The 20,018-nt window shown below is 47.1% G+C and overlaps 1 protein-coding gene across 1 annotated transcript in view; it reads left to right on the forward strand.

The window, feature by feature from the left end:
- mical2b (microtubule associated monooxygenase, calponin and LIM domain containing 2b) overlaps positions 1 to 20,018 on the forward strand; it is a 403,033-nt gene that overhangs the window by 354,868 nt on the left and 28,147 nt on the right. The window contains exons 31-34 of the mRNA XM_070899469.1: positions 375 to 1,833; positions 8,257 to 8,354; positions 9,567 to 9,659; positions 10,818 to 10,911. Coding sequence (XP_070755570.1) covers positions 375 to 1,833; positions 8,257 to 8,354; positions 9,567 to 9,659; positions 10,818 to 10,911 — 1,744 coding nt within the window. The remainder of the gene's footprint in view (positions 1 to 374; positions 1,834 to 8,256; positions 8,355 to 9,566; positions 9,660 to 10,817; positions 10,912 to 20,018) is intronic.

The following is a 20,018-nucleotide window of genomic DNA, read 5'->3' on the forward strand; positions in this document are numbered from 1 at the left end:
GGATGTTTAGTGTAAGGCCCATGCTTTCATACGCTTTAGTGAAGATGTTGACTATGACTTGGAGTTCAGTCTCTGAATATGCGCAGACACAAACGCCGTCCGCGTACTGTAGTTCGACGATAGAGGTTGGGACGGTCTTGGATCTGGCCTGGAGATGATGAAGTTTGAACAGGTTCCCACTGGTTCTGTAGTTTAGTTCGGATCCATTACAGACCCAATCCACATCCGGACCGGGGTCAAGCAGGGCTGCGTCATCGCGCCAACCCTCTTCTCGATCTTCCTCGCTGCAATGCTCCACCTCACATTCAACAAGCTCCCTGCTGGAACAATCTAGTTTTGTGATGTACTGACTTTAACAATTGTATTTCTTGCAGGTTCCTTCTGGTCATAGCCCATCTGACCTGAGAAGGGGGTATTCACTACCCAACAGATCATCATGGCAACACAGAGCTGTGAAGAACCCAGATCTCGCTGTTGCTGTCCCTCGCCCTCATCCAACAGGCAAGACAGACGCCCCATTGGCACACACTGAGCTCCAGCAGCCTCAGGCTCCCCATCCCACCAGGACAATCCACAAGTTGTCCATTTGGTGCAACGATGGCTCGGAGAGAGGGGAGGAAGTCATGTCCGATTCGCACCCAGGAGCTAACCTGATGGCACAGGGCGAGGATGCACCCACCCCGGAAACTTTCCCCTCATCAGAACATCAAGGGACCGACTGTGCTTCTCGTTCAAAGTTGGCTTCAACAGACGCTGTGGGAATGGCAGAGTCTACTCTACAAAGGCTATTGTTCATGGATAGACAATCACGCGGTTCGGTGAAGCAACTGATCGACTCTCCCGGACAGCCAACGCAGTCGCTGGATCGAAACTATTCAGTCACAAGCAACGCTACCATGGAGAAGGAGCAGGAGACCGAGGAGGCCAAGGGAGAGGAGGACAATGTCGGAGAGGTGCATCCTACAAAGTGTGACAGAAAGACACCAAGTGAGCCCAAGACCAAATCATCGGGCTCTTCCCTTTTAACTCAACCAATCAGCCCAACAAACTCAGACATGCACAGTCCAACAGAGTACCCCAAGATGGAAGGAGCTTCATTCAGTGGTCATACTCCTGGCAACGACTCTCCCAAATCACCTCTGAGTTACTTAGTGAATGCGTTCAGAAGGTCTTTCTTTGATAGCAAAGACTCAGTGTTTTCAGACGGTGTGGAACAGACCCAGGAAAAGAAACCGAAGATGAGACGAGCCAAGCCCTTTTCAACAAGTTCCTTCCATGGCTTGTCGCTCAGTGTGTTCAACAGTTCCACACAACACACCTCCACATCGGAAGACGGTGGACAACACAGTTCCGCCATGCAACACTCTCCTGTTCCAAATCAGCACAGGGTCTTATCCTCAGTGCCTCGCTACAGACCAGACCTGGGAGTTTTCCACAAATCCTCACGGTTTGACAATTCAACTGGAGATTCCAGCAAGGTCAGCAGGAATGAAAACCAACACCTCAACAGGACGGGCCAGGAGAAGGATCGCAGGCCAAATTCCTGGGAGAATCTCTCATTAAAGCAAGGCAATCTCGGTCAGATAAAGTCCGAACTCAACCTTCACATCCGCAGGAGATTGGGGAGCACCAAAGCTGAAAATAACAAGAAGCCAGCCTCAGCTATGGAGGACACCATGGCAACTGCATCGAAGAATGATATTTGGAGGCTCATGGCCAGTTTCAAGAAGAAGAGCTTCAGGGAGAGAGTGATGAAGGAGCCTTTACCTCGTGCATGCTCCTCTACAAGTTCTTCCACACTGCACAACGCTAAAGGACTCAACATACTCCCAGGTACCTGCGCATGGCTGTCTCTCTTGTCAAAAGAACAATTTGGAACCTAAGAAAGATAGGTCAGAGTATTCTCTAAATGGTGAGAAGCTAGAAACTGTGGAGGCGCAGAGAGAGTTAGGGATCCAAGGACAGAAATCACTCAAAACTAGTGGACAGGTACAAAATATAATTTGAAATGTTAATCTTATCTGTGCCTTTGTTACCTCTAGATTTGGCTCCTGGCTGGCACATTCTACCCTACATAAACTAGAGGTGATCCAAAACTCGGCTGCCCGTGTCCTAACTCACACCAAGTCCCACTCACCCATCACCCCCTGTGCTCGCTGACCTACATTGGCTCCCGGTTAAGCAACGCCTCGATTTCAAAATTCTCATCCTTGTTTTCAAATCCCTCCATGGCCTCACCCTTCCCTATCTCTGTAATCTCCTCCAACCCCACAACCCCTCCAAGATGTCTGCGCTCCTCTAATTCTGCCCTCATGAGCATCCCTGATCATAACCGCTCAACCATTGGTGGCCATGCCTTCTGTTGCCTACGAGACCATGGAGGAATCTGTGAACAAGGATGAGAATTTTGAAATTGAGGCAAGTCTAGGGTAACAAAGGCATGTATGAGGGTTTCAGCAGCAGATGAAACAAGTTTGCAGTCAAAATGTTTTTCCAGTGCACACTCAGAAAGATGGAGCTGAACATACAATTTGACATGACTGATTTGAAACTGAGAATGGGAAGCTGTGCTATTTTTTTCAAAATGGCGATATCTCAAGACATGGCATCAAAGTGTTGTCACATATCTGTTACATTTATCTTATTTTTTAATTGTGGGATGTGGGCGTCGCTGGCAAGACCGGCATTTATTTCCCATCCCTAATTGCCCTTGAGAAAGTGGTGGTGAGCTGCCTTCTTGAACCGCTGCAGTCCATGTGGTGAAGGTTCTCCCACAATGCTGTTAGGCAGGGAGTTCCGGGATTTTGACCCAATGACAATGAAGGAACGGCAGATATATTTCTAAGTCAGGATGGTGTGTGACTTGGAGGGGAACTTGGAGGTCGCCGTGTTCCCATGTGCCTGCTGCCCTTGTCCTTCTGGGTGGTAGAGGTCGCGGGTTTGGGAGGTGCTGCCGAAGAAGCCTTGACGAGTTGCTGCAATGCATCTTGTAAATGGTGCACATTGCAGCCATGGTGTGCTGGTAGTGGCAAACATAAGAAATAGGAGCAGGAGTAGGCCATTTGGCTCCTCAAGTCTGCTTCACCATTCAATAATATCATGGCTGATCTGAGGGAGTGAATGTTGAAGGTGGTGGATGGGGTGCCAATCAAGTGGACTATTTTGTCCCGGATAGTGTCAAGTTTCTTGACTATAGATGGTTGTCCCTGAGGAACTCCTGCAGCAATGCCCTGGGGCTGTGATAATTGACCTCCAACCACCACAAGCATCTTCCTTTGGGCTAGGTATGACTCCAGCCAGTGGAGAGTTTTCCCCCTGATTCCCATTCATTGCCACACTCGGTCAAATGCTGTCTTGATGTCAAGGGCAGTCACTGTCACCTCATCTCTGGAATTCAGCTCTTTTGTCCATGTTTGGACCAAGGCTGTAATACGTTCTGGAGATGAGTAGTCCTGGCGTAACCCAAACTGGGCATCAGTGAGCAGGTTATTGGTGAGCAAGTGCTGCTTGATAGCACTGTCGATGACACCTCCCATCACCATGCTGATGATTGAGAGTAGACTGATGGGACGGTAATTGGCCGGATTGGATTTGTCCTGCTTTTTATGGACATACCTGGGCCGTTTTCCACATTGTCGGATAGATGCCAGTGTTGTAGCTGTACTGGAACAGCTTGGCTAGAGTTGTGGCTATTTCTGGAGCACAAATCTTCAGCACAACAGCCGGGATGTTATCGGGGCCCATAGCCTTTACTATATCCAGTGCGCTCAGCCGTTTCTTGATATTACGTGGAGTGAATCGAATTGGCTGAAGATAAGCTTCTGTGATGGTGGGGACCTCAGGAGGAGGCCGATATGGATCATCCACTTGGCATTTCTGGCTGAAAATGGTTACAGATACTTCAGCCTTGCCTTTTGCACTCATGTGCTGAGCTCCGCCATCATTGAGGATGGGGCTATTCACGGAGCCTCCTCCTCCCGTTAGTTGTTTAATTGTCCACCACCATTCACAACTGTATATGGCAGGATTGCAGAGCTTTGATCTGATCCGTTGTTTGTGGAATCACTTATCACTGTCTATAGCAAGCTGCTTCTGCTGTTAGCATGCATGTAGTCCTGTGTTGGTGTCTCATTTTTAGATCCTGGTGCTGCTCCTGGCATGCTCTTCTCACTGAACCAGGGTTAGCTGCCTGGCTTGATGGTGATGGTAGAGTGAGGGATATGCCGAGCCATGAGGTTACAGATTGTGGTGGAATACAATTCTGCTGTTGCTGATGGCCCACAGTGCCTTATGAATGCCCAATTTTAAGCTGCTAGATGTGTTCTGAATCTGTCCCATTTAGCACGGTGGTAGTGCCACACAACACGATGGAGGGTGTCCTCAGTGTGAAGATGGGACTTCGTCTCCACAAGGACTGCGCGGTTGCTGCTACCAATGCTGTCATGGACAGATGCATCTGCGACAGGTAGATTGGTGAGGATGAGGTCAAGTAGGTTTTTGCCTCGGTTTGCTTCTCTCACCACCCGCTACAGGCCCAGTCTGGCAGCTATATCCTTCAGGACTCAGCCAGCTTGGTCAGTAGTGGTGCTACCGAGCCATCCTTGGTGATGGACATTGAAGCCCCCCACCTAGAGTACATTCTGTGCCCTTGCTACCCTCAGTGCTTCTTCCAAATGGTGTTTAACATGGAGGAGTACTGATTCATTAGCTGAGGGAGGGCGGTAGGTGGTAATCAGCAGGCGGTTTCCTTGCCCATGCTTGACCTGATGCCACGAGACTTCATGGGGTCTGGAGTCAATGTTGAGGACTCCCAGGGCCACTCCCTCCCGACTTTATACTCCTGTGCCGTCACCTCAGGTGGGTCTGTCCTGCCAGTGAGACAGGACATACTCAGGTATAGTGATGGAGGAGACTGGGACATTGGCTAATGGTAAGATTCTGTGAGTATGACTATGTCAGGCTGTTGCGTGACTAGTCTGTGGGACAGCTCTCCCAATTTTGGCACAAGTCCCTCGATGTTAGTGGAGGACTTTACAGGATCGACTGGGCTGGATGTGCCATTGTCGTGTCCGTAGTCGGTGCTGTGGTAGATGCCGGGTGGTTCACAGAAGCAGGCCATGCGGGCCCAACTGGTCCACGGTGCGGTTTATGCTCCAGACGAACCTCCTCCCACCTTTTGTCATTTAATCCTTACTCCTGTGAAGCATCTTGGGACATTTCACTACGTTAAAGGCGCTATATAAATGTAAATTGTTGTTGTTGTAACCCTATCAACATAATCCTTTTTCCCTCATTTACTTAACGAGCTGTCCCTTAAATGCATCAATCCTGTTTGCCTCAACTATTCCCTGTGGTAGCGAGTTCCACATTGCAGTGTCTAGAACTAGGTGGTCACAGTCTCAGGATAAGGGGTCAGTCATTTAAAACAGAGATGAGGAGGAATTTCTTCACCCGGAGGGTTGTGAATCTTTGGAATTCTCTACCCCAGAGGGCTGTGGATGCTGAGTCTCTGAATATATTCAAAACTGAGATAGGTAGATATTTGGAGTAAAGAGAAATCAAGAAATATGGGGATCAGGCGGGAAAGTGGAGTTGAGGTCGATGATCAGCCATGATCTTATTGAATGGCGGAGCAGGCTCGAGGGGCCGTATGGCCGACTCCTGCTCCTATTTTTTATGTTCTTATGTTCTTATATTCTTACCACTCTCTGGATAAAGAAGTTTCTCCCGAATTCCCCAATGGATTTATTAGTGACTATCTTGTATTTATGGCCCCTAGTTCTGGTCGCCCCCCACAAGTGGAAACATCTTCTCTACGTCTACTCTATCGAACCCTTTCATAATCTTAAAGACCTCGATCAGGTCACCCCTCTCTGCTTTTTTTCTGGAGAAAGATGCCCCAGCCTCTTCAGTCTTTCTTGATAGTTCCAGGTATCATCTTTTTCCCACTTTCTGCGTTACTTATTCTTCCCATCATGGATGAAATAACTGGAGCCACAATCCAGCACTTGCTCCTCCATATGTCGGTTACAGGACAATTATGAATATTTATGTTGTTAAGATGGGTGCTATGGCAGCGACTTATTAATATTTCATCCGGTGACATTTGTTTTCTGTTATCCTTTTTGAAATTTTTATTTTTAAATTTAACTAGACATTATGACGCCAACAGTTTTACATCTAGCAGATGTTTACAGTATAAATATGTTTCCCAGATGCCACAAAGTGCCGCAGGGTGTTTTGTATGAAACTACATAGAGATAAGCCACTGTAACTCAGAAGGTCATTCAGACCTCACACCACTGTCTTGAAATTATTAATTTAGATGATTTATGTATTTGCACATAAAAGTGCAGCAGGCAAGGCTTCACATTATTCTCTATAAGGTGTCAGCTGTGGCTTAGTGGGTAGCACTCTCACCTCTGAGCCAGAAGATTGTGGGTTCAAATCCCACTCCAGGGACTTGAGCACAAAAAAATGGAGGCTGACACTCCCAGTGCAGTACTGAGGAAGTGCCGCACTGTAGGAGGGGCAGTACTGAGGGAGTGTCGCATTGTCGGAGGAGCAGTACTGAGGAAGTGTCGCATTGTCGGAGGAGCAGTACTGAGGGATGCCACACTGTTGGAGGGGCAGAATGAGGGAGCCCCGCATTGTCGGAGGGGCAGTACTGAGGGAGTGCTGCACTGTCGAAGGCGCAGTACTGATGGAGTGCTGCACTGTCGGAGGTGCCGTCTTTCAGATGAGACATTAAACCGAGGCCCCGTCTGCTCTCTCAGGTGGACATAAAAGACCCCATGGCACTATTTCAAAGAAGTGCAGAGGAGTTATCCCCGGTGTCCTGGCTAATATTTCTCTCTCAATCAACATAACAAAAACAGATCATTATCTCATTGTTGTTTGTGGGAGCTTGCTGTGCGCAAATTAGCTGCCGCGTTTCCAACATTACAGCAGTGACTGCACTCCAAATAGAACTTCATTGGCTGTAAAGTGCTTTGAGATGTCCGGTGGTCGTGAAAGGTGCTATATAAATGCAAGCCTTTCTTTTTCTTTTTACTGTACTGGCAACCCTGAAATACGGCGGTATAAATCTTGGCTTGTCCCGATGGTGTTTCACACCTCTTCCCGTTATTTTTATGTCTCTTGACTTCAACATTCGGGAGAGATGTAAACAGGCTGTTGACTCTCTCGCACCCACTTTACAATATCGCACAAAGCCAAGGTCTACACTAGCCTGTGAAGAGGTATGCATGCACACACAGATATCAGAAGAAATTGTTTCCCACTGGGGTGTGGGCCGGTAACTGGAGGACTCAGGTTCAAGATACCGGAAAAGGAACTATTAGCAGGGCTGTGGGGATAGAGTAGGGGGAGTGGGACTGATTGCATCGTTCTTTCACAGAGCCGGCACAGGCTCGATGGGCCGAATGGCCTTCCTCTGTGCTGTACGATTCTATAATTGATATGTTGCTTGCAAATTTACCATTTATAGATTCAATTCCTATTTATATTGGAAATAACCAGTGTATGTAAATATATCACGTTGTAATGGCATTCCCCCGAGGGTGGAGTTGCTGAAGTGCCATCACCTGTCCTAAGAACATAAGGAATAGGAGCAGGAGTAGGCTATTTGGCCCCTCGAGCCTGCCCCGCCATTTAATAAGATCATGGCTGATCTGATCTTGACCTCAACTCCACTTCCCTGCCCGCACCCCATAACCCTTCACTCCCTTATCAAAAATTTGTCTATCTCCGCCTTAAATTTATTCAATGACCCAGCCTCCACAGCTCTCTGGGGTAGAGAATTCCACAGATTCACGACCCTCTGAGAGAAGAAATTCCTCCTTATTTCCGTTTTAAGTGCACGACCCCTTATTCTGAAACTATACCCCCTAGTTCTAGTCTCCCCTATCAGTGGAAACATCCTCTCTGCATCTACCCTATCAAGCCCCCTCAGAATCTTATACGTTTCAATAAGATCACCTCTCATTCTTCTAAACACCAATGAGTACAGGCCCAAATATCTCCTTATGTAGCTGGTGTCAAACTTTGTTTGACAATGCTTCTGTGAAACAGCCTGGGCTGTTTAAAGGCACTATATAATTGTTGAAGGAAGAACTGTAAGAGCCCGAGGGAAGAGAAAATAAAACCACATTTATATTATTTGCACAAATGAAACGTGGAGTGCGATGCAGTCGGGATGTCGAAGGATGCAGATCTAAGCAGGGCCGTTCTCAGATGCTGTTTCCTTCGTTTTAGCCCCCAAGGCTCTGAAAGTCGTCACCCAGCTCACTGAAGGGGAATCCGAGACATCCAGTGATGAACCATCGGAGGAGAATCTCTCACTGAGGCAAAGGGTAAGCACACTGCCATCCAATTACAATACCTCACTGCCTCTGCAAGGGGTTGAGAACCCTGGAGGGTAAAGCTTTCAGCAATGAGAGGTGAACTTTACCTAAATGCAAGAGACAATTCAGCGAATAATTTCCCCTCACTCCCCAGCACAGAAACAGGTCATTCGGCCCAATGGGTCCGTGCCAGTGTTTCTGCTCCACAAGAGCCCCCTCCCACCCCTCTTCATCTCACCCCGTCAACATATCCTTCGATTCCTTTCTCCCTCATGTGTTTGTCCGGCTTCCCCTTAAATGCATCTATAGTATTCGCTTCAACCACTCCCTGCGGTAGCGAGTTCCACATTCTCACTGCTCCCTGGGTAAAGAAGTTTCTCCTGGATTACCATTGGACTATCTTATATTGATGGCCTCTATTTCTCATCTCCTCCACAGTGGAAACATTTTCTCTACGTCTACGCTATCAAACTTGCATAATTTTAAAGACCTCTATCAGGTCACCCCTCAACCTTTTCTTTTCTCCAGAAATAAGCCCCAGCCAGTTCCTGATAGTTATAACCTCTCAGTTCGGGTATCATCCTTGTAAATCTTTTGTGCACCTTCTCCAGTGCCTCTATATCCTTTTTATAATATGGAGAGCAGAACTGTGCACAGTAACTGCAAGTGCAGCCTGACCTCGGTTCTATACAATTTTTACATAACTTTTCTGCTTTTCAAGTCTATCCCTCTAGAAATGAACCCCAATTTTAGAGAATTTTTGGGGTTCTCTACCTTTTATTCATGAGGCACCATTTGTCAACCATCGAGACTGAGAGGCAGATATCCTCTTGATGGGTTTCTGTCACCTTCTGCTCATTTAAGGTGCATATTTTACACTCCTCTCTAGTGGCCATGAAAGATCCCATGGCACTATTCCGAAGAAGAGCAGGGATGTTCTCCCACTGTCCTAGGGCCAATATTTATCCCTCAACCAACACCACTAAGAAAAAGCAGATTATCGGGTCATTATCAAAGAACTGTTTGTGGGATCTTGCTGTGTGCAAATTGGCTGCCGCATTTCCCACATTGCGACAGTGACTACACTCCAGAAAGTGGCTGAAAAACGCTTTGCAATGTTCTGAGGCCGAGAAAGGCTTTGTGTAAATGCAAGCTCTTTCGTTCTTTCAATTGAGCGAGCGGTTTCCGATGTTTTGACAGCTTTTGTTCCGACTCTTTCAGGAAGGTCAAAACTTCCGAAGACAGAGGAAGATGCGGAATTTAGCCCTACAGCAGGCGAAGCAGGAGGAAGTAAAGCGACTCCACAGCGCACAGGTAGAGTCCAAAAAAAGAGTCAGTATCACCTTCAGGCAAAGTCAATAACGGAGGGGAGCAGGTGAGGAGGGTCCAGGTGGATGTAAAATATTCCATGCCACTATTTCAAAGGAGAGCAGGGGAGTTATCCCTGGTGTCCTGGCCAATATTTATCCCTCAATCAACAGAACAATAAAAAACCCAGATTATCATATTGTGGGAGCATGCTGTGCACAAATTGGCTGCCGCGTTTCCTACATTACAGCAGTGGTTACACTCCAAACGTACTTCATTGGCTGTATAGCGCTTTGAGACGTCCAGTGGTCATGAAAGGTGCTATATAAATCCAAATATAACGAGAAGAAATGTGAGGTTATTCACTTTGGTAGGAAAAACAGAATATTTTTGTAATTGGTGAGAAATTATTAAATGTTAGTGTTCAGAGAGATCTGGGTGTCCATGTACAGGAAACACACAGAATTAGCATGCAGATACAGCAAGCAATTAGGAAGACAAAAGGTATATTGGCCTTTATTGCAAGGGGGTTGGAGTATAAGAGTAAGGAAGTCTTGCTACAATTGTACAGGGCCTTGGTGAGACCACACCTGGAGTACTGTGCACAGTATTAGTCTCCTTATCTGAGGAAGTATATACATGCCTTCAAGACGGTGCAACGGAGGTTCACTCGATTGTCTCCTGGGATGTGAGGGCTGTCTTATGATGAGAGATTGTGTAGAATGGGCCTATACTCTCTGAAGTTTAGAAGAATGAGAGGTGATCTCATTGAAACATGTAAGATTTTGAGGGAAATTGACAAGGTAGATGCTGAGAGGTTGTTTCCTCTGGCTGGGGAGTCTAGAACTAGGGGTCATAGTCTCAGGATAAGGGGTCGGCCATTTACGACAGAGATGAGAAGGAAGTTCTTCACTCAGAGGGTTGTGAATATTTGGAATTCTCTACCCTAGAGGGCTGTGGAGCCTCAGTCGTTGAGTATATTCAAGACAGAGATCGATAGATTTTTGGAGTCCAGGGGAATCAAGGTATATGGGGAGCGGGCGGGAAAGTGGAGTTGAGGTCGATGATCAGCCATAATCTAATTGAATGACGGAGCAGGCTCAAGCCAGTGTATGGCCTACTCCTGCTCCTAATTCTTATGTTCTGGTGTTCTTATTCTGGCAGATAATTCAGCGTCAGCTGCAGGAGGTCGAAGAAAAACAACGAGTGTTGGAGGAACGCGGTGTGCTGTTGGAGAAAGCGCTGCGGGGCGAGTCAGGTACTTATCTCTACTTGGATTCTTTTTTATATTCATTCTGGTGATGTGGGCGTCACTGGCAAGGCTGGCATTTATTGCCTATTCATGGGTGGTGGTGAGCCTTCTTCTTGAACTGCTGACAATTTAATGCAACGGAATGTGACCACTTCAGAGGGCAGTTTAAGAGTCGACCACGTTGGTGTGGGACTGGAGTCACGTATAGGCCCAAACCAGGTAAAGACGGCAGGTTTCCTTCCCTAAAGGGATCCAGTTGGGTTTCTACATCAGCATTACTGACACCACCTTTTAATGTCCAAGTTTCTTAACCTGCCATGGTGGGATTTGAACTCACGTTCTCTGGATTATTTGTCCAAGCCTCGGGATTTAGGTGATCCAAAACTCGGCTGCCCCGTGACCTAACTCACCCATCACCCCTGTGCTCGCTGACCTACATTGGCTCCCGGTTAAGCAACGCCTCAATTTCAAAATTCTCATCCTTGGTTTCAAATCCCTCCGTGGCCTCGCCCCTCCCTATCTCTGCAATCTCCTCCAGCCCCACAAATCCCGAGATGTCTTCACTCCTCTAATTCTGCCCTTTAGAGCATCCCTGATTATGGTCGCTCAGCCATTACTGGCCGTGCCTTCTGTTGCCTTGGTTCCAAGCTCTGGAACTCCCTCCCTGCAAAGAGATTTAGATAGGTTAAGCGAATGGGCTAAGGTTTGGCAGATGGAATACAATGTCGGAAAATGTGAGGTCATCCACCTTGGAAAAAAAACAGTAAAAGGGAATATTATTTGAATGAGGAGAAATTACAACATGCTGCGGTGCAGAGGGATCTGGGGGTCCTTGTGCATGAATCCCAAAAAGTTAGTTTGCAGGTGCAGCAGGTAATCAGGAAGGTGAATGGAATGTTGGCCTTCATTGCGAGAGGGATGGAGTACAAAAGCAGGGAGGTCCTGCTGCAACTGTACAGTGTATTGGTGAGGCCGCACCTGGAGTACTGCATGCAGTTTTGGTCACCTCACTTAAGGAAGGATATACTAGCTTTGGAGGGAGTACAGAGACCATTCACTAGGCTGATTCCGGAGATGAGGGGGTTACCTTATGATGATAGATTGAGTAGACTGGGTCTTTACTCGTTGGAGTTCAGAAGGATGAGGGGTGATCTTATAGAAACATTTAAAATAATGAAAGGGATAGACAAGATAGAGGCAGAGAGGTTGTTTCCACTGGTTGGGAAGACTAGAACTAGGGGGCACAGCCTCAAAATACGGGGGAGCCAATTTAAAACCGAATTGAGAAGGAATTTCTTCTCCCAGAGGGTTGTGAATCTGTGGAATTCTCTGCCCAAGGAAGCAGTTGAAGCTAGCTCATTGAATGTATTCAAATCACAGATAGATAGATTTTTAACCAATAAGGGAATTAAGGGTTACGGGGAGCGGGCGGGTAAGTGGAGCTGAGTCCACGGCCAGATCAGCCATGATCTTGTTGAGTGGTGGAGCAGGCTCGAAGGGCTAGATGGCCTACACCTGTTCCTAATTCTTATGTTCTTATGTTCTTATGTTCTCCCTAAACCTCTCCGCCTCTCTACTTCACTTTCCTCCTTCAAGACGCTCCTTAAAACCTGCCTCTTTGATCAAGCTTTAGGTCACCTGCCCTAATTTTGACTGATGCGGCTCGGTGTCAAAATCTTTATCGTATAATACACCTGTGAAGCGCCTTGGGACGTTTCACTACGTTAAAGGCGCTATATAAATGCACGTTGTTGGTTGTTGTTGATTATTAGTTCAGCAACATGACCATAACACTATTGTACCTGGATGCTCCCTACACGGCCAGACCCTATGTTTCTGTCTTGTTCCCATCAGACTTTGATCCGATTTAATTATTCCTTGCCTGCAGTTGGTTAAAAAAGAGTGAATAAATAGTCCCCTGATTTCTTGTAGCGAATTAGAACATTCTAAAACACTCCCAATTATGGTGGCTTTTGGCATACTCCAAGTTTAGAATCATAGAACCTTACAGCACAGGAGGAGGCCATTCGGCCCATCGAGCCTGTGCCGGCTCTTTCAAAGAGCGATCCAATTAGTCCCACTCCCCCCTGCTCTTTCCCCACAGCCCTGCAAATGAGTCCTCTTCAAGTGGGTAGCACTCTCGCCTCTGGAGTCAGAAGGTTGTGGGTTCAAGTCCCACTCTAGGCTGACACTCCAGTACCGAGGGAGTGCTGCACTGTCTGAGGTGCCATCTTTTGGATAAGACATTAAACCGAGGCCCCATCTGCTCTCTCATGTGGATGTAAACGATCCCATGGCACTATTTTGAAGAAGAGCAGGAAAGATATCCCTGGTGTCCTGGGACCAATATTTATCCCTCAATCAACATCACAGATTATCTGGCCATTATCACATTGCTGTTTGTGGAGCATGCTGTGTGCAAATTGGCTGCAGTGTTTCCCATATTACAACAGTGACTACACTCCAAAAGTACTTTATTGGCTGTAAAATGCTTTGAGACATCGGTGGTTATGAAAGGCGCTATATAAATGTAAGTCTACATGTCCAATTGTCTTTTGAAAAATCCAATGTAATCCAATTCCACCACCCTTTCAGGTCGTGCGTTCCAGATCATAACCTTCTACGTGAAACAAATTCTCCTCATTTCCACTTCTAGTTCTTTCGCCAATTATTTTAAATCTGTGACCTCTGGTTACCGACCCGTTCGCCAGAGGAAGCAGTTCCTGTCCCCTTGCTCTATCAAAATCCCTCATAATTTTGAACACCTTTATTAGGTCTCCCCTTAACATTCTCTGCTCTAAGGAGAACAATCCCAGCTTCTGCAATCTTTCCACATAACTAAAATCCCTCATTCCTGTTATCATCCTGTTTGTCACCGGATAGTTGTTATTCATTGCCCTTGCCTCAGCTCATCTGCTGCTGAATCCCTCATCCATGCCTTTGTTACCTCGAGCCTTGATTATTCTAATGCACTCCTGGCAGGCCTCTCATTTTCCACCCTCTGTGAAACATAGAAACATAGAAAATAGGTGCAGGAGTAGGTCATTCGGCCCTTCAAACCTGCACCGCCATTCAATAAGATCATGGCTGATCATTCCCTCAGTACCCCTTTCCTGCTTTCTCTCTATACCTCTTGATCCCCTTAGCTGTATATCTAACTCCCTTTTGAATATATCCAATGAACTGGCATCAACAACTCTCTGCGGCAGGGAATTCCACAGGTTAACAACTCTCTGAGTGAAGGAGTTTCTCAATAGCAAGAACGTCCTTCCACAGATTAGGAGACCAAAACTGAACACAATATTCCAGGTGAGGCCTCACCAAGGCCCTGTACAACTGCAGTAAGACCTCCCTGCTCCTATACTCAAATCCCCTAGCTATGAAGGCCAACATACCATTTGCCTTCTCCACCGCCTGCTGTACCTGCATGCCAACTTTCAATGACTGATGAACCATGACACCCAGGTCTCATTGCACCTCCCCTTTTCCTAATCTGCCGCCATTCGGATAATATTCGGTCTTTGTGTTTTTGCCCCCAAAATGGATAACCTCACATTTATCCACATTATACTGCATCTGCCATGCATTTGCCCGTTCACCTAACCTGTCCAAGTCACCCTGCAGCCTCTTAGCGTCCTCCTCACAGCTCCCACCACCACCCAGTTTAGTGTCATCTTCAAACTTGGAGATATTACACTCAATTCCTTCATCTAAATTGTTAATGTATATTGTAAAGAGCTGGGGTCCCAGCACTGAGCCCTGTGGCACTCCACTAGTCACTGCCTGCCATTCTGAAAAGGACCCGTTTATCCCGACTCTCTGCTTCCTGTCTGTCAACCAGTTCTCTATCCACGTCAGTACATTACCCCAACACCAGGCGCTTTGATTTTGGGCACTAATCTCTTGTGCGGGACCTTGTCAAAAGCCTTTTGAAAGTCTAAATACACCACATCCACTGGTTCTCCCTTGTCCACTCAGCTAGTTACATCCTCAAAAAATTCTAGAAGATTCGTCAAGCATGATTTCCCTTTCATAAATCCATGCTGGCTTGGACCGATCCTGTCACTGCTTTCCAAATGCGTTGCATCCTTAATGATTGATTCCAACATTTTCCCCACTACTGATGTCAGGCTAACCGGTCTATAATTACCCGTTTTCTTTCTCCCTCCATTTTTAAAAAGAGGTGTTACATGAGCTACCCTCCAGTCCATAGGAACTGATCCAGAGTTGATAGAATGTTGAAAAATGATCACCAATGCATCCACTATTTCTAGGGCCACTTCCTTAAGTACTCTGAGATGCAGACTATCAGGCCCCAGGGATTTAACGGCCTTCAATCCCATCAATTTCCTGAACACAATTTCCCGCCTAATAAGGATATCCTTCAGTTCCTCCTTCTCACTAGATCCACTGTCCCCTAGTACATTCGGAAGGTTATTTGTTTCTTCCTTCGTGAAGGCAGAACCAAAGTATTTGTTCAATTGGTCTGCCATTTCTTTGTTCCCCATTATAAATTCACCTGAATCCGACTGCAAGGGACCTACGTTTGTCTTCACTAATCTTTTTCTCTTCACGTATTTATAGAAGCTTTTGCAGTCAGTTTTTATGTTCCCTGTAAGCTTCCTCTCATACTCTATTTTCCCCCTCTTAATTAAACCCTTAGTCCTCCTCTGTTGAATTCTAAATTTCTCCCAGTCCTCAGGTTTGTTGCTTTTTCTAGCCAATTTATATGACTCTTCCTTGATTTTGTCCTTAATCTCCCTTGTTAGCCACGGTTGAGCCACCTTCCCCGTTTTATTTTTACTCCAGACAGGGATGTACAATTGCTGAAGTTCATCCATGTGATCTTTAAATGTTTGCCATTGCTTATCCACCATCAACCCTTTAAATATCCTTTGCCAGTCTATTCTAGCAAATTCACGCCTCATACCATCAAAGGTACCTTTCCTTAAGTTCAGGACCCTAGTTTCCGAATTAACTGTGTCATTCTCCATCTTAATAGAGAATTCTACCATATTATGGTCACTCTTCCCCAAGGGGCCTCGCACAACAAGATTGCTAATTAGTCCCTTCTCATTACACATCACCCAGTCTAGGATGGCCAGCCCTCTAGTTGGTTCCTCGACATATTGGTCTAGAGAACCATACCTGATACATTCCAGGAAATCCTCCTCCACCGCATTGCTACCAGTTTGGTTAGCCCAATCAATATGTAGATTAAAGTCGCCCATGATAACTGCTGTACCTTTATTGTACACATCCCTTATTTCTTGTTTGATGCTGTCCCCACATCTGTCTATACACAACTCCCACTAGCGTTTTCTGCCCTTTGGTATTCCGCAGCTCCACCCATACCAATTCTACATTGTCCAGGCTAATGTCCCTCCTTACTATTACATTAATTTCCTCTTTAACCAGCAACGCCACCCTGCCTCCTTTTCCTTTCTGCCTATCCTTCCTAAATGTTGAATACCCCTGGATGTTGAATTCCCAGCCTTGGTCACCCTGGAGCCATGTCTCTGTGATGCCAATTACATCATACCCGTTAACTGCTATCTGCGCAGTTAATTCGTCCACCTTATTCCGAATACTCCTCGCATTGAGGCACAGAGCCTTCAGGCTTGTCTTTTTAGAATTTTGCTGTAATGTGGCCCTTTTTGTTTTTTGCCTTGGGTTTCTCTGCCCTCCATTTTTACTATTCTCCTTTCTATCTTTTGTTTCTGCCTCCATTTTATTTCCCTCTGTCTCCCTGCATAGGTTCCCATCCCCTGCCATGTTAGTTTAATTCCTCCCCAACAGCACTAGCAAACCCTCCCCCTAGGACATTGGTTCCGATCCTGCCCAGGGTGCAGACCGTCCTGGTTTGTACTGGTCCCACCTCCCCCAGAACCGGTTCCAATGTCCCAGGAATTTGAATCCCTCCCTTTTGCACCACTCCTCAAGCCATGTATTTACCTGAGCTATCCTGCGATTCCTACTCTGACTAGCACGTGGCACTGGTAGCAATCCTGAGATTACTACTTTTGAGGTCCTACTTTTTAATTTAGCTCCGAGCTCTCTAAATTCGTCTCGTAGGACCTCATCCCGTTTTTTACCTATATCGTTGGTACCTATATGCACCACGACAACTGGCTGTTCACCCTCCCTTTTCAGAATGTCCTGCACCCGCTCCAGAACTTAAGGTGATCCAAAAATCTGTTGCCCGTGTCCTAACTCGCTCCAAGTTTCATTCACCCATCACCCCTGTGCTTGCTGACCGACACTGGTTCATGGTTAAGCAACGTCTCGATTTTAAATTTTGCATCCTTGTTTGCAAATTCCTCCTTGGCCTTGCCCCTCCCTATAAAAAAACAAAGACTTGCCGACCACCGGACATCCCAAAGATCTTTTGAAGTATATTCACTGTTGTAATGTGGGAAATGCAGCAGCTAATTTGCCTACAGCAAGCTCCCACAAACAGCAACGTGATAATGACCCGATAATCATTTTGTTATTTTGATTGAGAGATAAATATTGGCCAGGACACTGGGAAGAATTCCCCTCCTCGTCTTTGAAATAGTGCCATGGGATCTTTTACATCCACCTGAGAGAGCAGAGGGGACCTTGGTTTAACGTTTCATCCGAAAGGCGGCCCCTCCGACAGTGCAGCACTCCCTCAGTACTGCCCCTCCGACAGTGCAGCACTCCCTCCGTACAGCCCCTCCGACAGTGCAGCACTCCCTCAGTACTGCCCCTCCGACAGTGCAGCACTCCCTCAGTACTGCCCCTCCAACAGTGCAGCACTCCCTCAGTACTGCCCCTCCGACAGTGCAGCGGGTCTCAGTACTGCCCCTCCGACAGTGCAGCACTCCTTCAGTACTGCCCCTCCGACAGTGCAGCACTCCCTCCGTACAGCCCCTCCAACAGTGCAGCGGAGCTCAGTACTGCCCTTCCGACAGTGCAGTACTCCCTCAGTACTGTCCTACCGACAGTGCAGCGGGTCTCAGTACTGCCCCTCCGACAGTGCAGCACTCCCTCAGTACTGCCCCTCCGACAGTGCAGCACTCCCTCCGTACAGCCCCTCCGACAGTGCAGCAGAGCTCAGTACTGCCCCTCCGACAGTGCAGCACTCCCTCAGTACTGCCCCTCCGACAGTGCAGCAGAGCTCAGTACTGCACTGGGAGTATCAGCCTAGATTTTTGTGCTCAAGTCTCTGGAGTGGGAATTGTACCCACAGCCTTCTGACTCAGAGTTGAGTGTGCCCACTGAGCCACAGCTGACTACCTAGCTCTATGACCCTGTGTTTCAGCCTGTGTGTAGAGCTGGGGAAATGGCAGCACTTTCATGCTCCTCTCCAAGCGACTTTGATTGAAATCTTTTCCCTCCCCTCCAACACTCTTGGGCACAGTTTTATCCTTATTTTTCCACCAAAATGTATTACCTCGCACTTGTCTATACTGAAGTTCATTTGCCAATTACACGCCCGTTTTGCAAGTTTATTAAAGTATTCCTCTATTTTGTCACAGTCCGCCTCGGGTTTAACAACACACCCCAGTTTGATGTCAGCCACAAATTTTGAAATTGTACTTCCGATTCCCGAGTCCAAATCATTTATGTAAACTGTTCTGCTCATAATAAAGTAATGCAATTGAGTACTGTAGACAATGAGTAAGTGTGACCTTAGCTCCTTTATTCAGACTCCAGAGTGCTGGTACAGCATGGGAGGCCTGCTTATATACAGTGCTCCCAAGGGATGCTGGGATCCCTTGGGACTCCAACAGGTAAGCCCTCTGGTGGCGGTGTTATACAGCTTGCCTGGGGTTACATACATAACATCACTCCCTCCCAAAGTCAATAGTACTTATTTACAGGATGAGACGATCTGTGGCTTTTCGCTCCCTTGTCGAATATCTCGGTACAAATGCAGGTGTGAGTGAGTTGGTTGGTTCTTCGCTGAGCTGCTGGGCAGCTGGCCTTGCCGGGCTGCTGGGGATGGTAAGTTCAACTTCGTGGTCAACCATGATGTCGGTTGCCACTTGTGTGGTGTTGGAGGGTCGAAGTTGGTGGTGTCCTCTTCGGGTTGCTCGTGGCTGTTTGTGAATCGCAGTTTGGTTTAGTCCAAATGCTTTCTGCATGTTAGTCCATTGGCAAGTTTGACCTGAAACACCCTACTCCCTTCTTTGGCTATGATGGTGCCAACAAGCCATTTGGGACCATGTCCATAGTTGAGTACAAATACACGGTCATTGACTTCAATATCGCGTGACAAGTTTGCGTGATCATGGTACATGCTTTGTTGATGCCGCCTACCCGTGACGTGATCATGGAGATCAGGGTGGACAAGAGAGAGCCTTGTTTTGAGCGCCTTTTTCATGAGTAGCTCGGCTGGGGGAACCCCGGTAAGCGAGTGGGGTCTGGTGCGGTCGCTGAGCAGAACTAGGGACAGGCGGGTCTGCAGGAAGCCTTCCGACACACGTTTCAAGCTTTGCTTGATGGTTTGAACTGCCCATTCTGCCTGACCGTTGGATGCAGGCTTGAATGGGGCAGATGTGACATGCTTGATCCCATTGCGGGTCATGAATTTCTTGAATTCAGCACTGGTGAAGCACGGCCCATTGTCGCTGACAAGGACATCAGGCAGGCTGTACGTGGCAAACATGGCTCGTAGGCTTTCGATGGTGGCAGTGGACGTGCTTACAGACATTATTCCACACTCAATCCATTTTGAATAAACATCCACAACAACCAAAAACATTTTGCCTAGAAACGGGCCAGCAAAGTCAACGTGGATCCTAGACCACAGTTTGGAGGACCATGACCACAAACTTAGCGGTGCCTCCCTAGGTGCATTGCTCAGTTGAGAGCAAGTGTTGCATTGGCGCACGCATGACTCTAAATTTGAGTTGATACCGGGCCACCACACATGGGATCTGGCTATAGCTTTCATCATTACTATGCCTGGGTGGGTACTGTGTAGGTCGCGTATGAACGTTTCCCTGTCTTTCTTAGGCAAAACCACGCGATTACCCCACAAAAGTCAGTCCGCCTTTATGGACATTTTGTCTTTGCACCACTGGAATGGCTTGATCACTTCATGCATCTCTGCTGGGACGCTGGACCAGCTTCTGTAAAGT

Source organism: Pristiophorus japonicus, chromosome 14, assembly GCF_044704955.1.
Source record: "Pristiophorus japonicus isolate sPriJap1 chromosome 14, sPriJap1.hap1, whole genome shotgun sequence".
Lineage (NCBI taxonomy): Eukaryota > Metazoa > Chordata > Chondrichthyes > Pristiophoridae > Pristiophorus > Pristiophorus japonicus.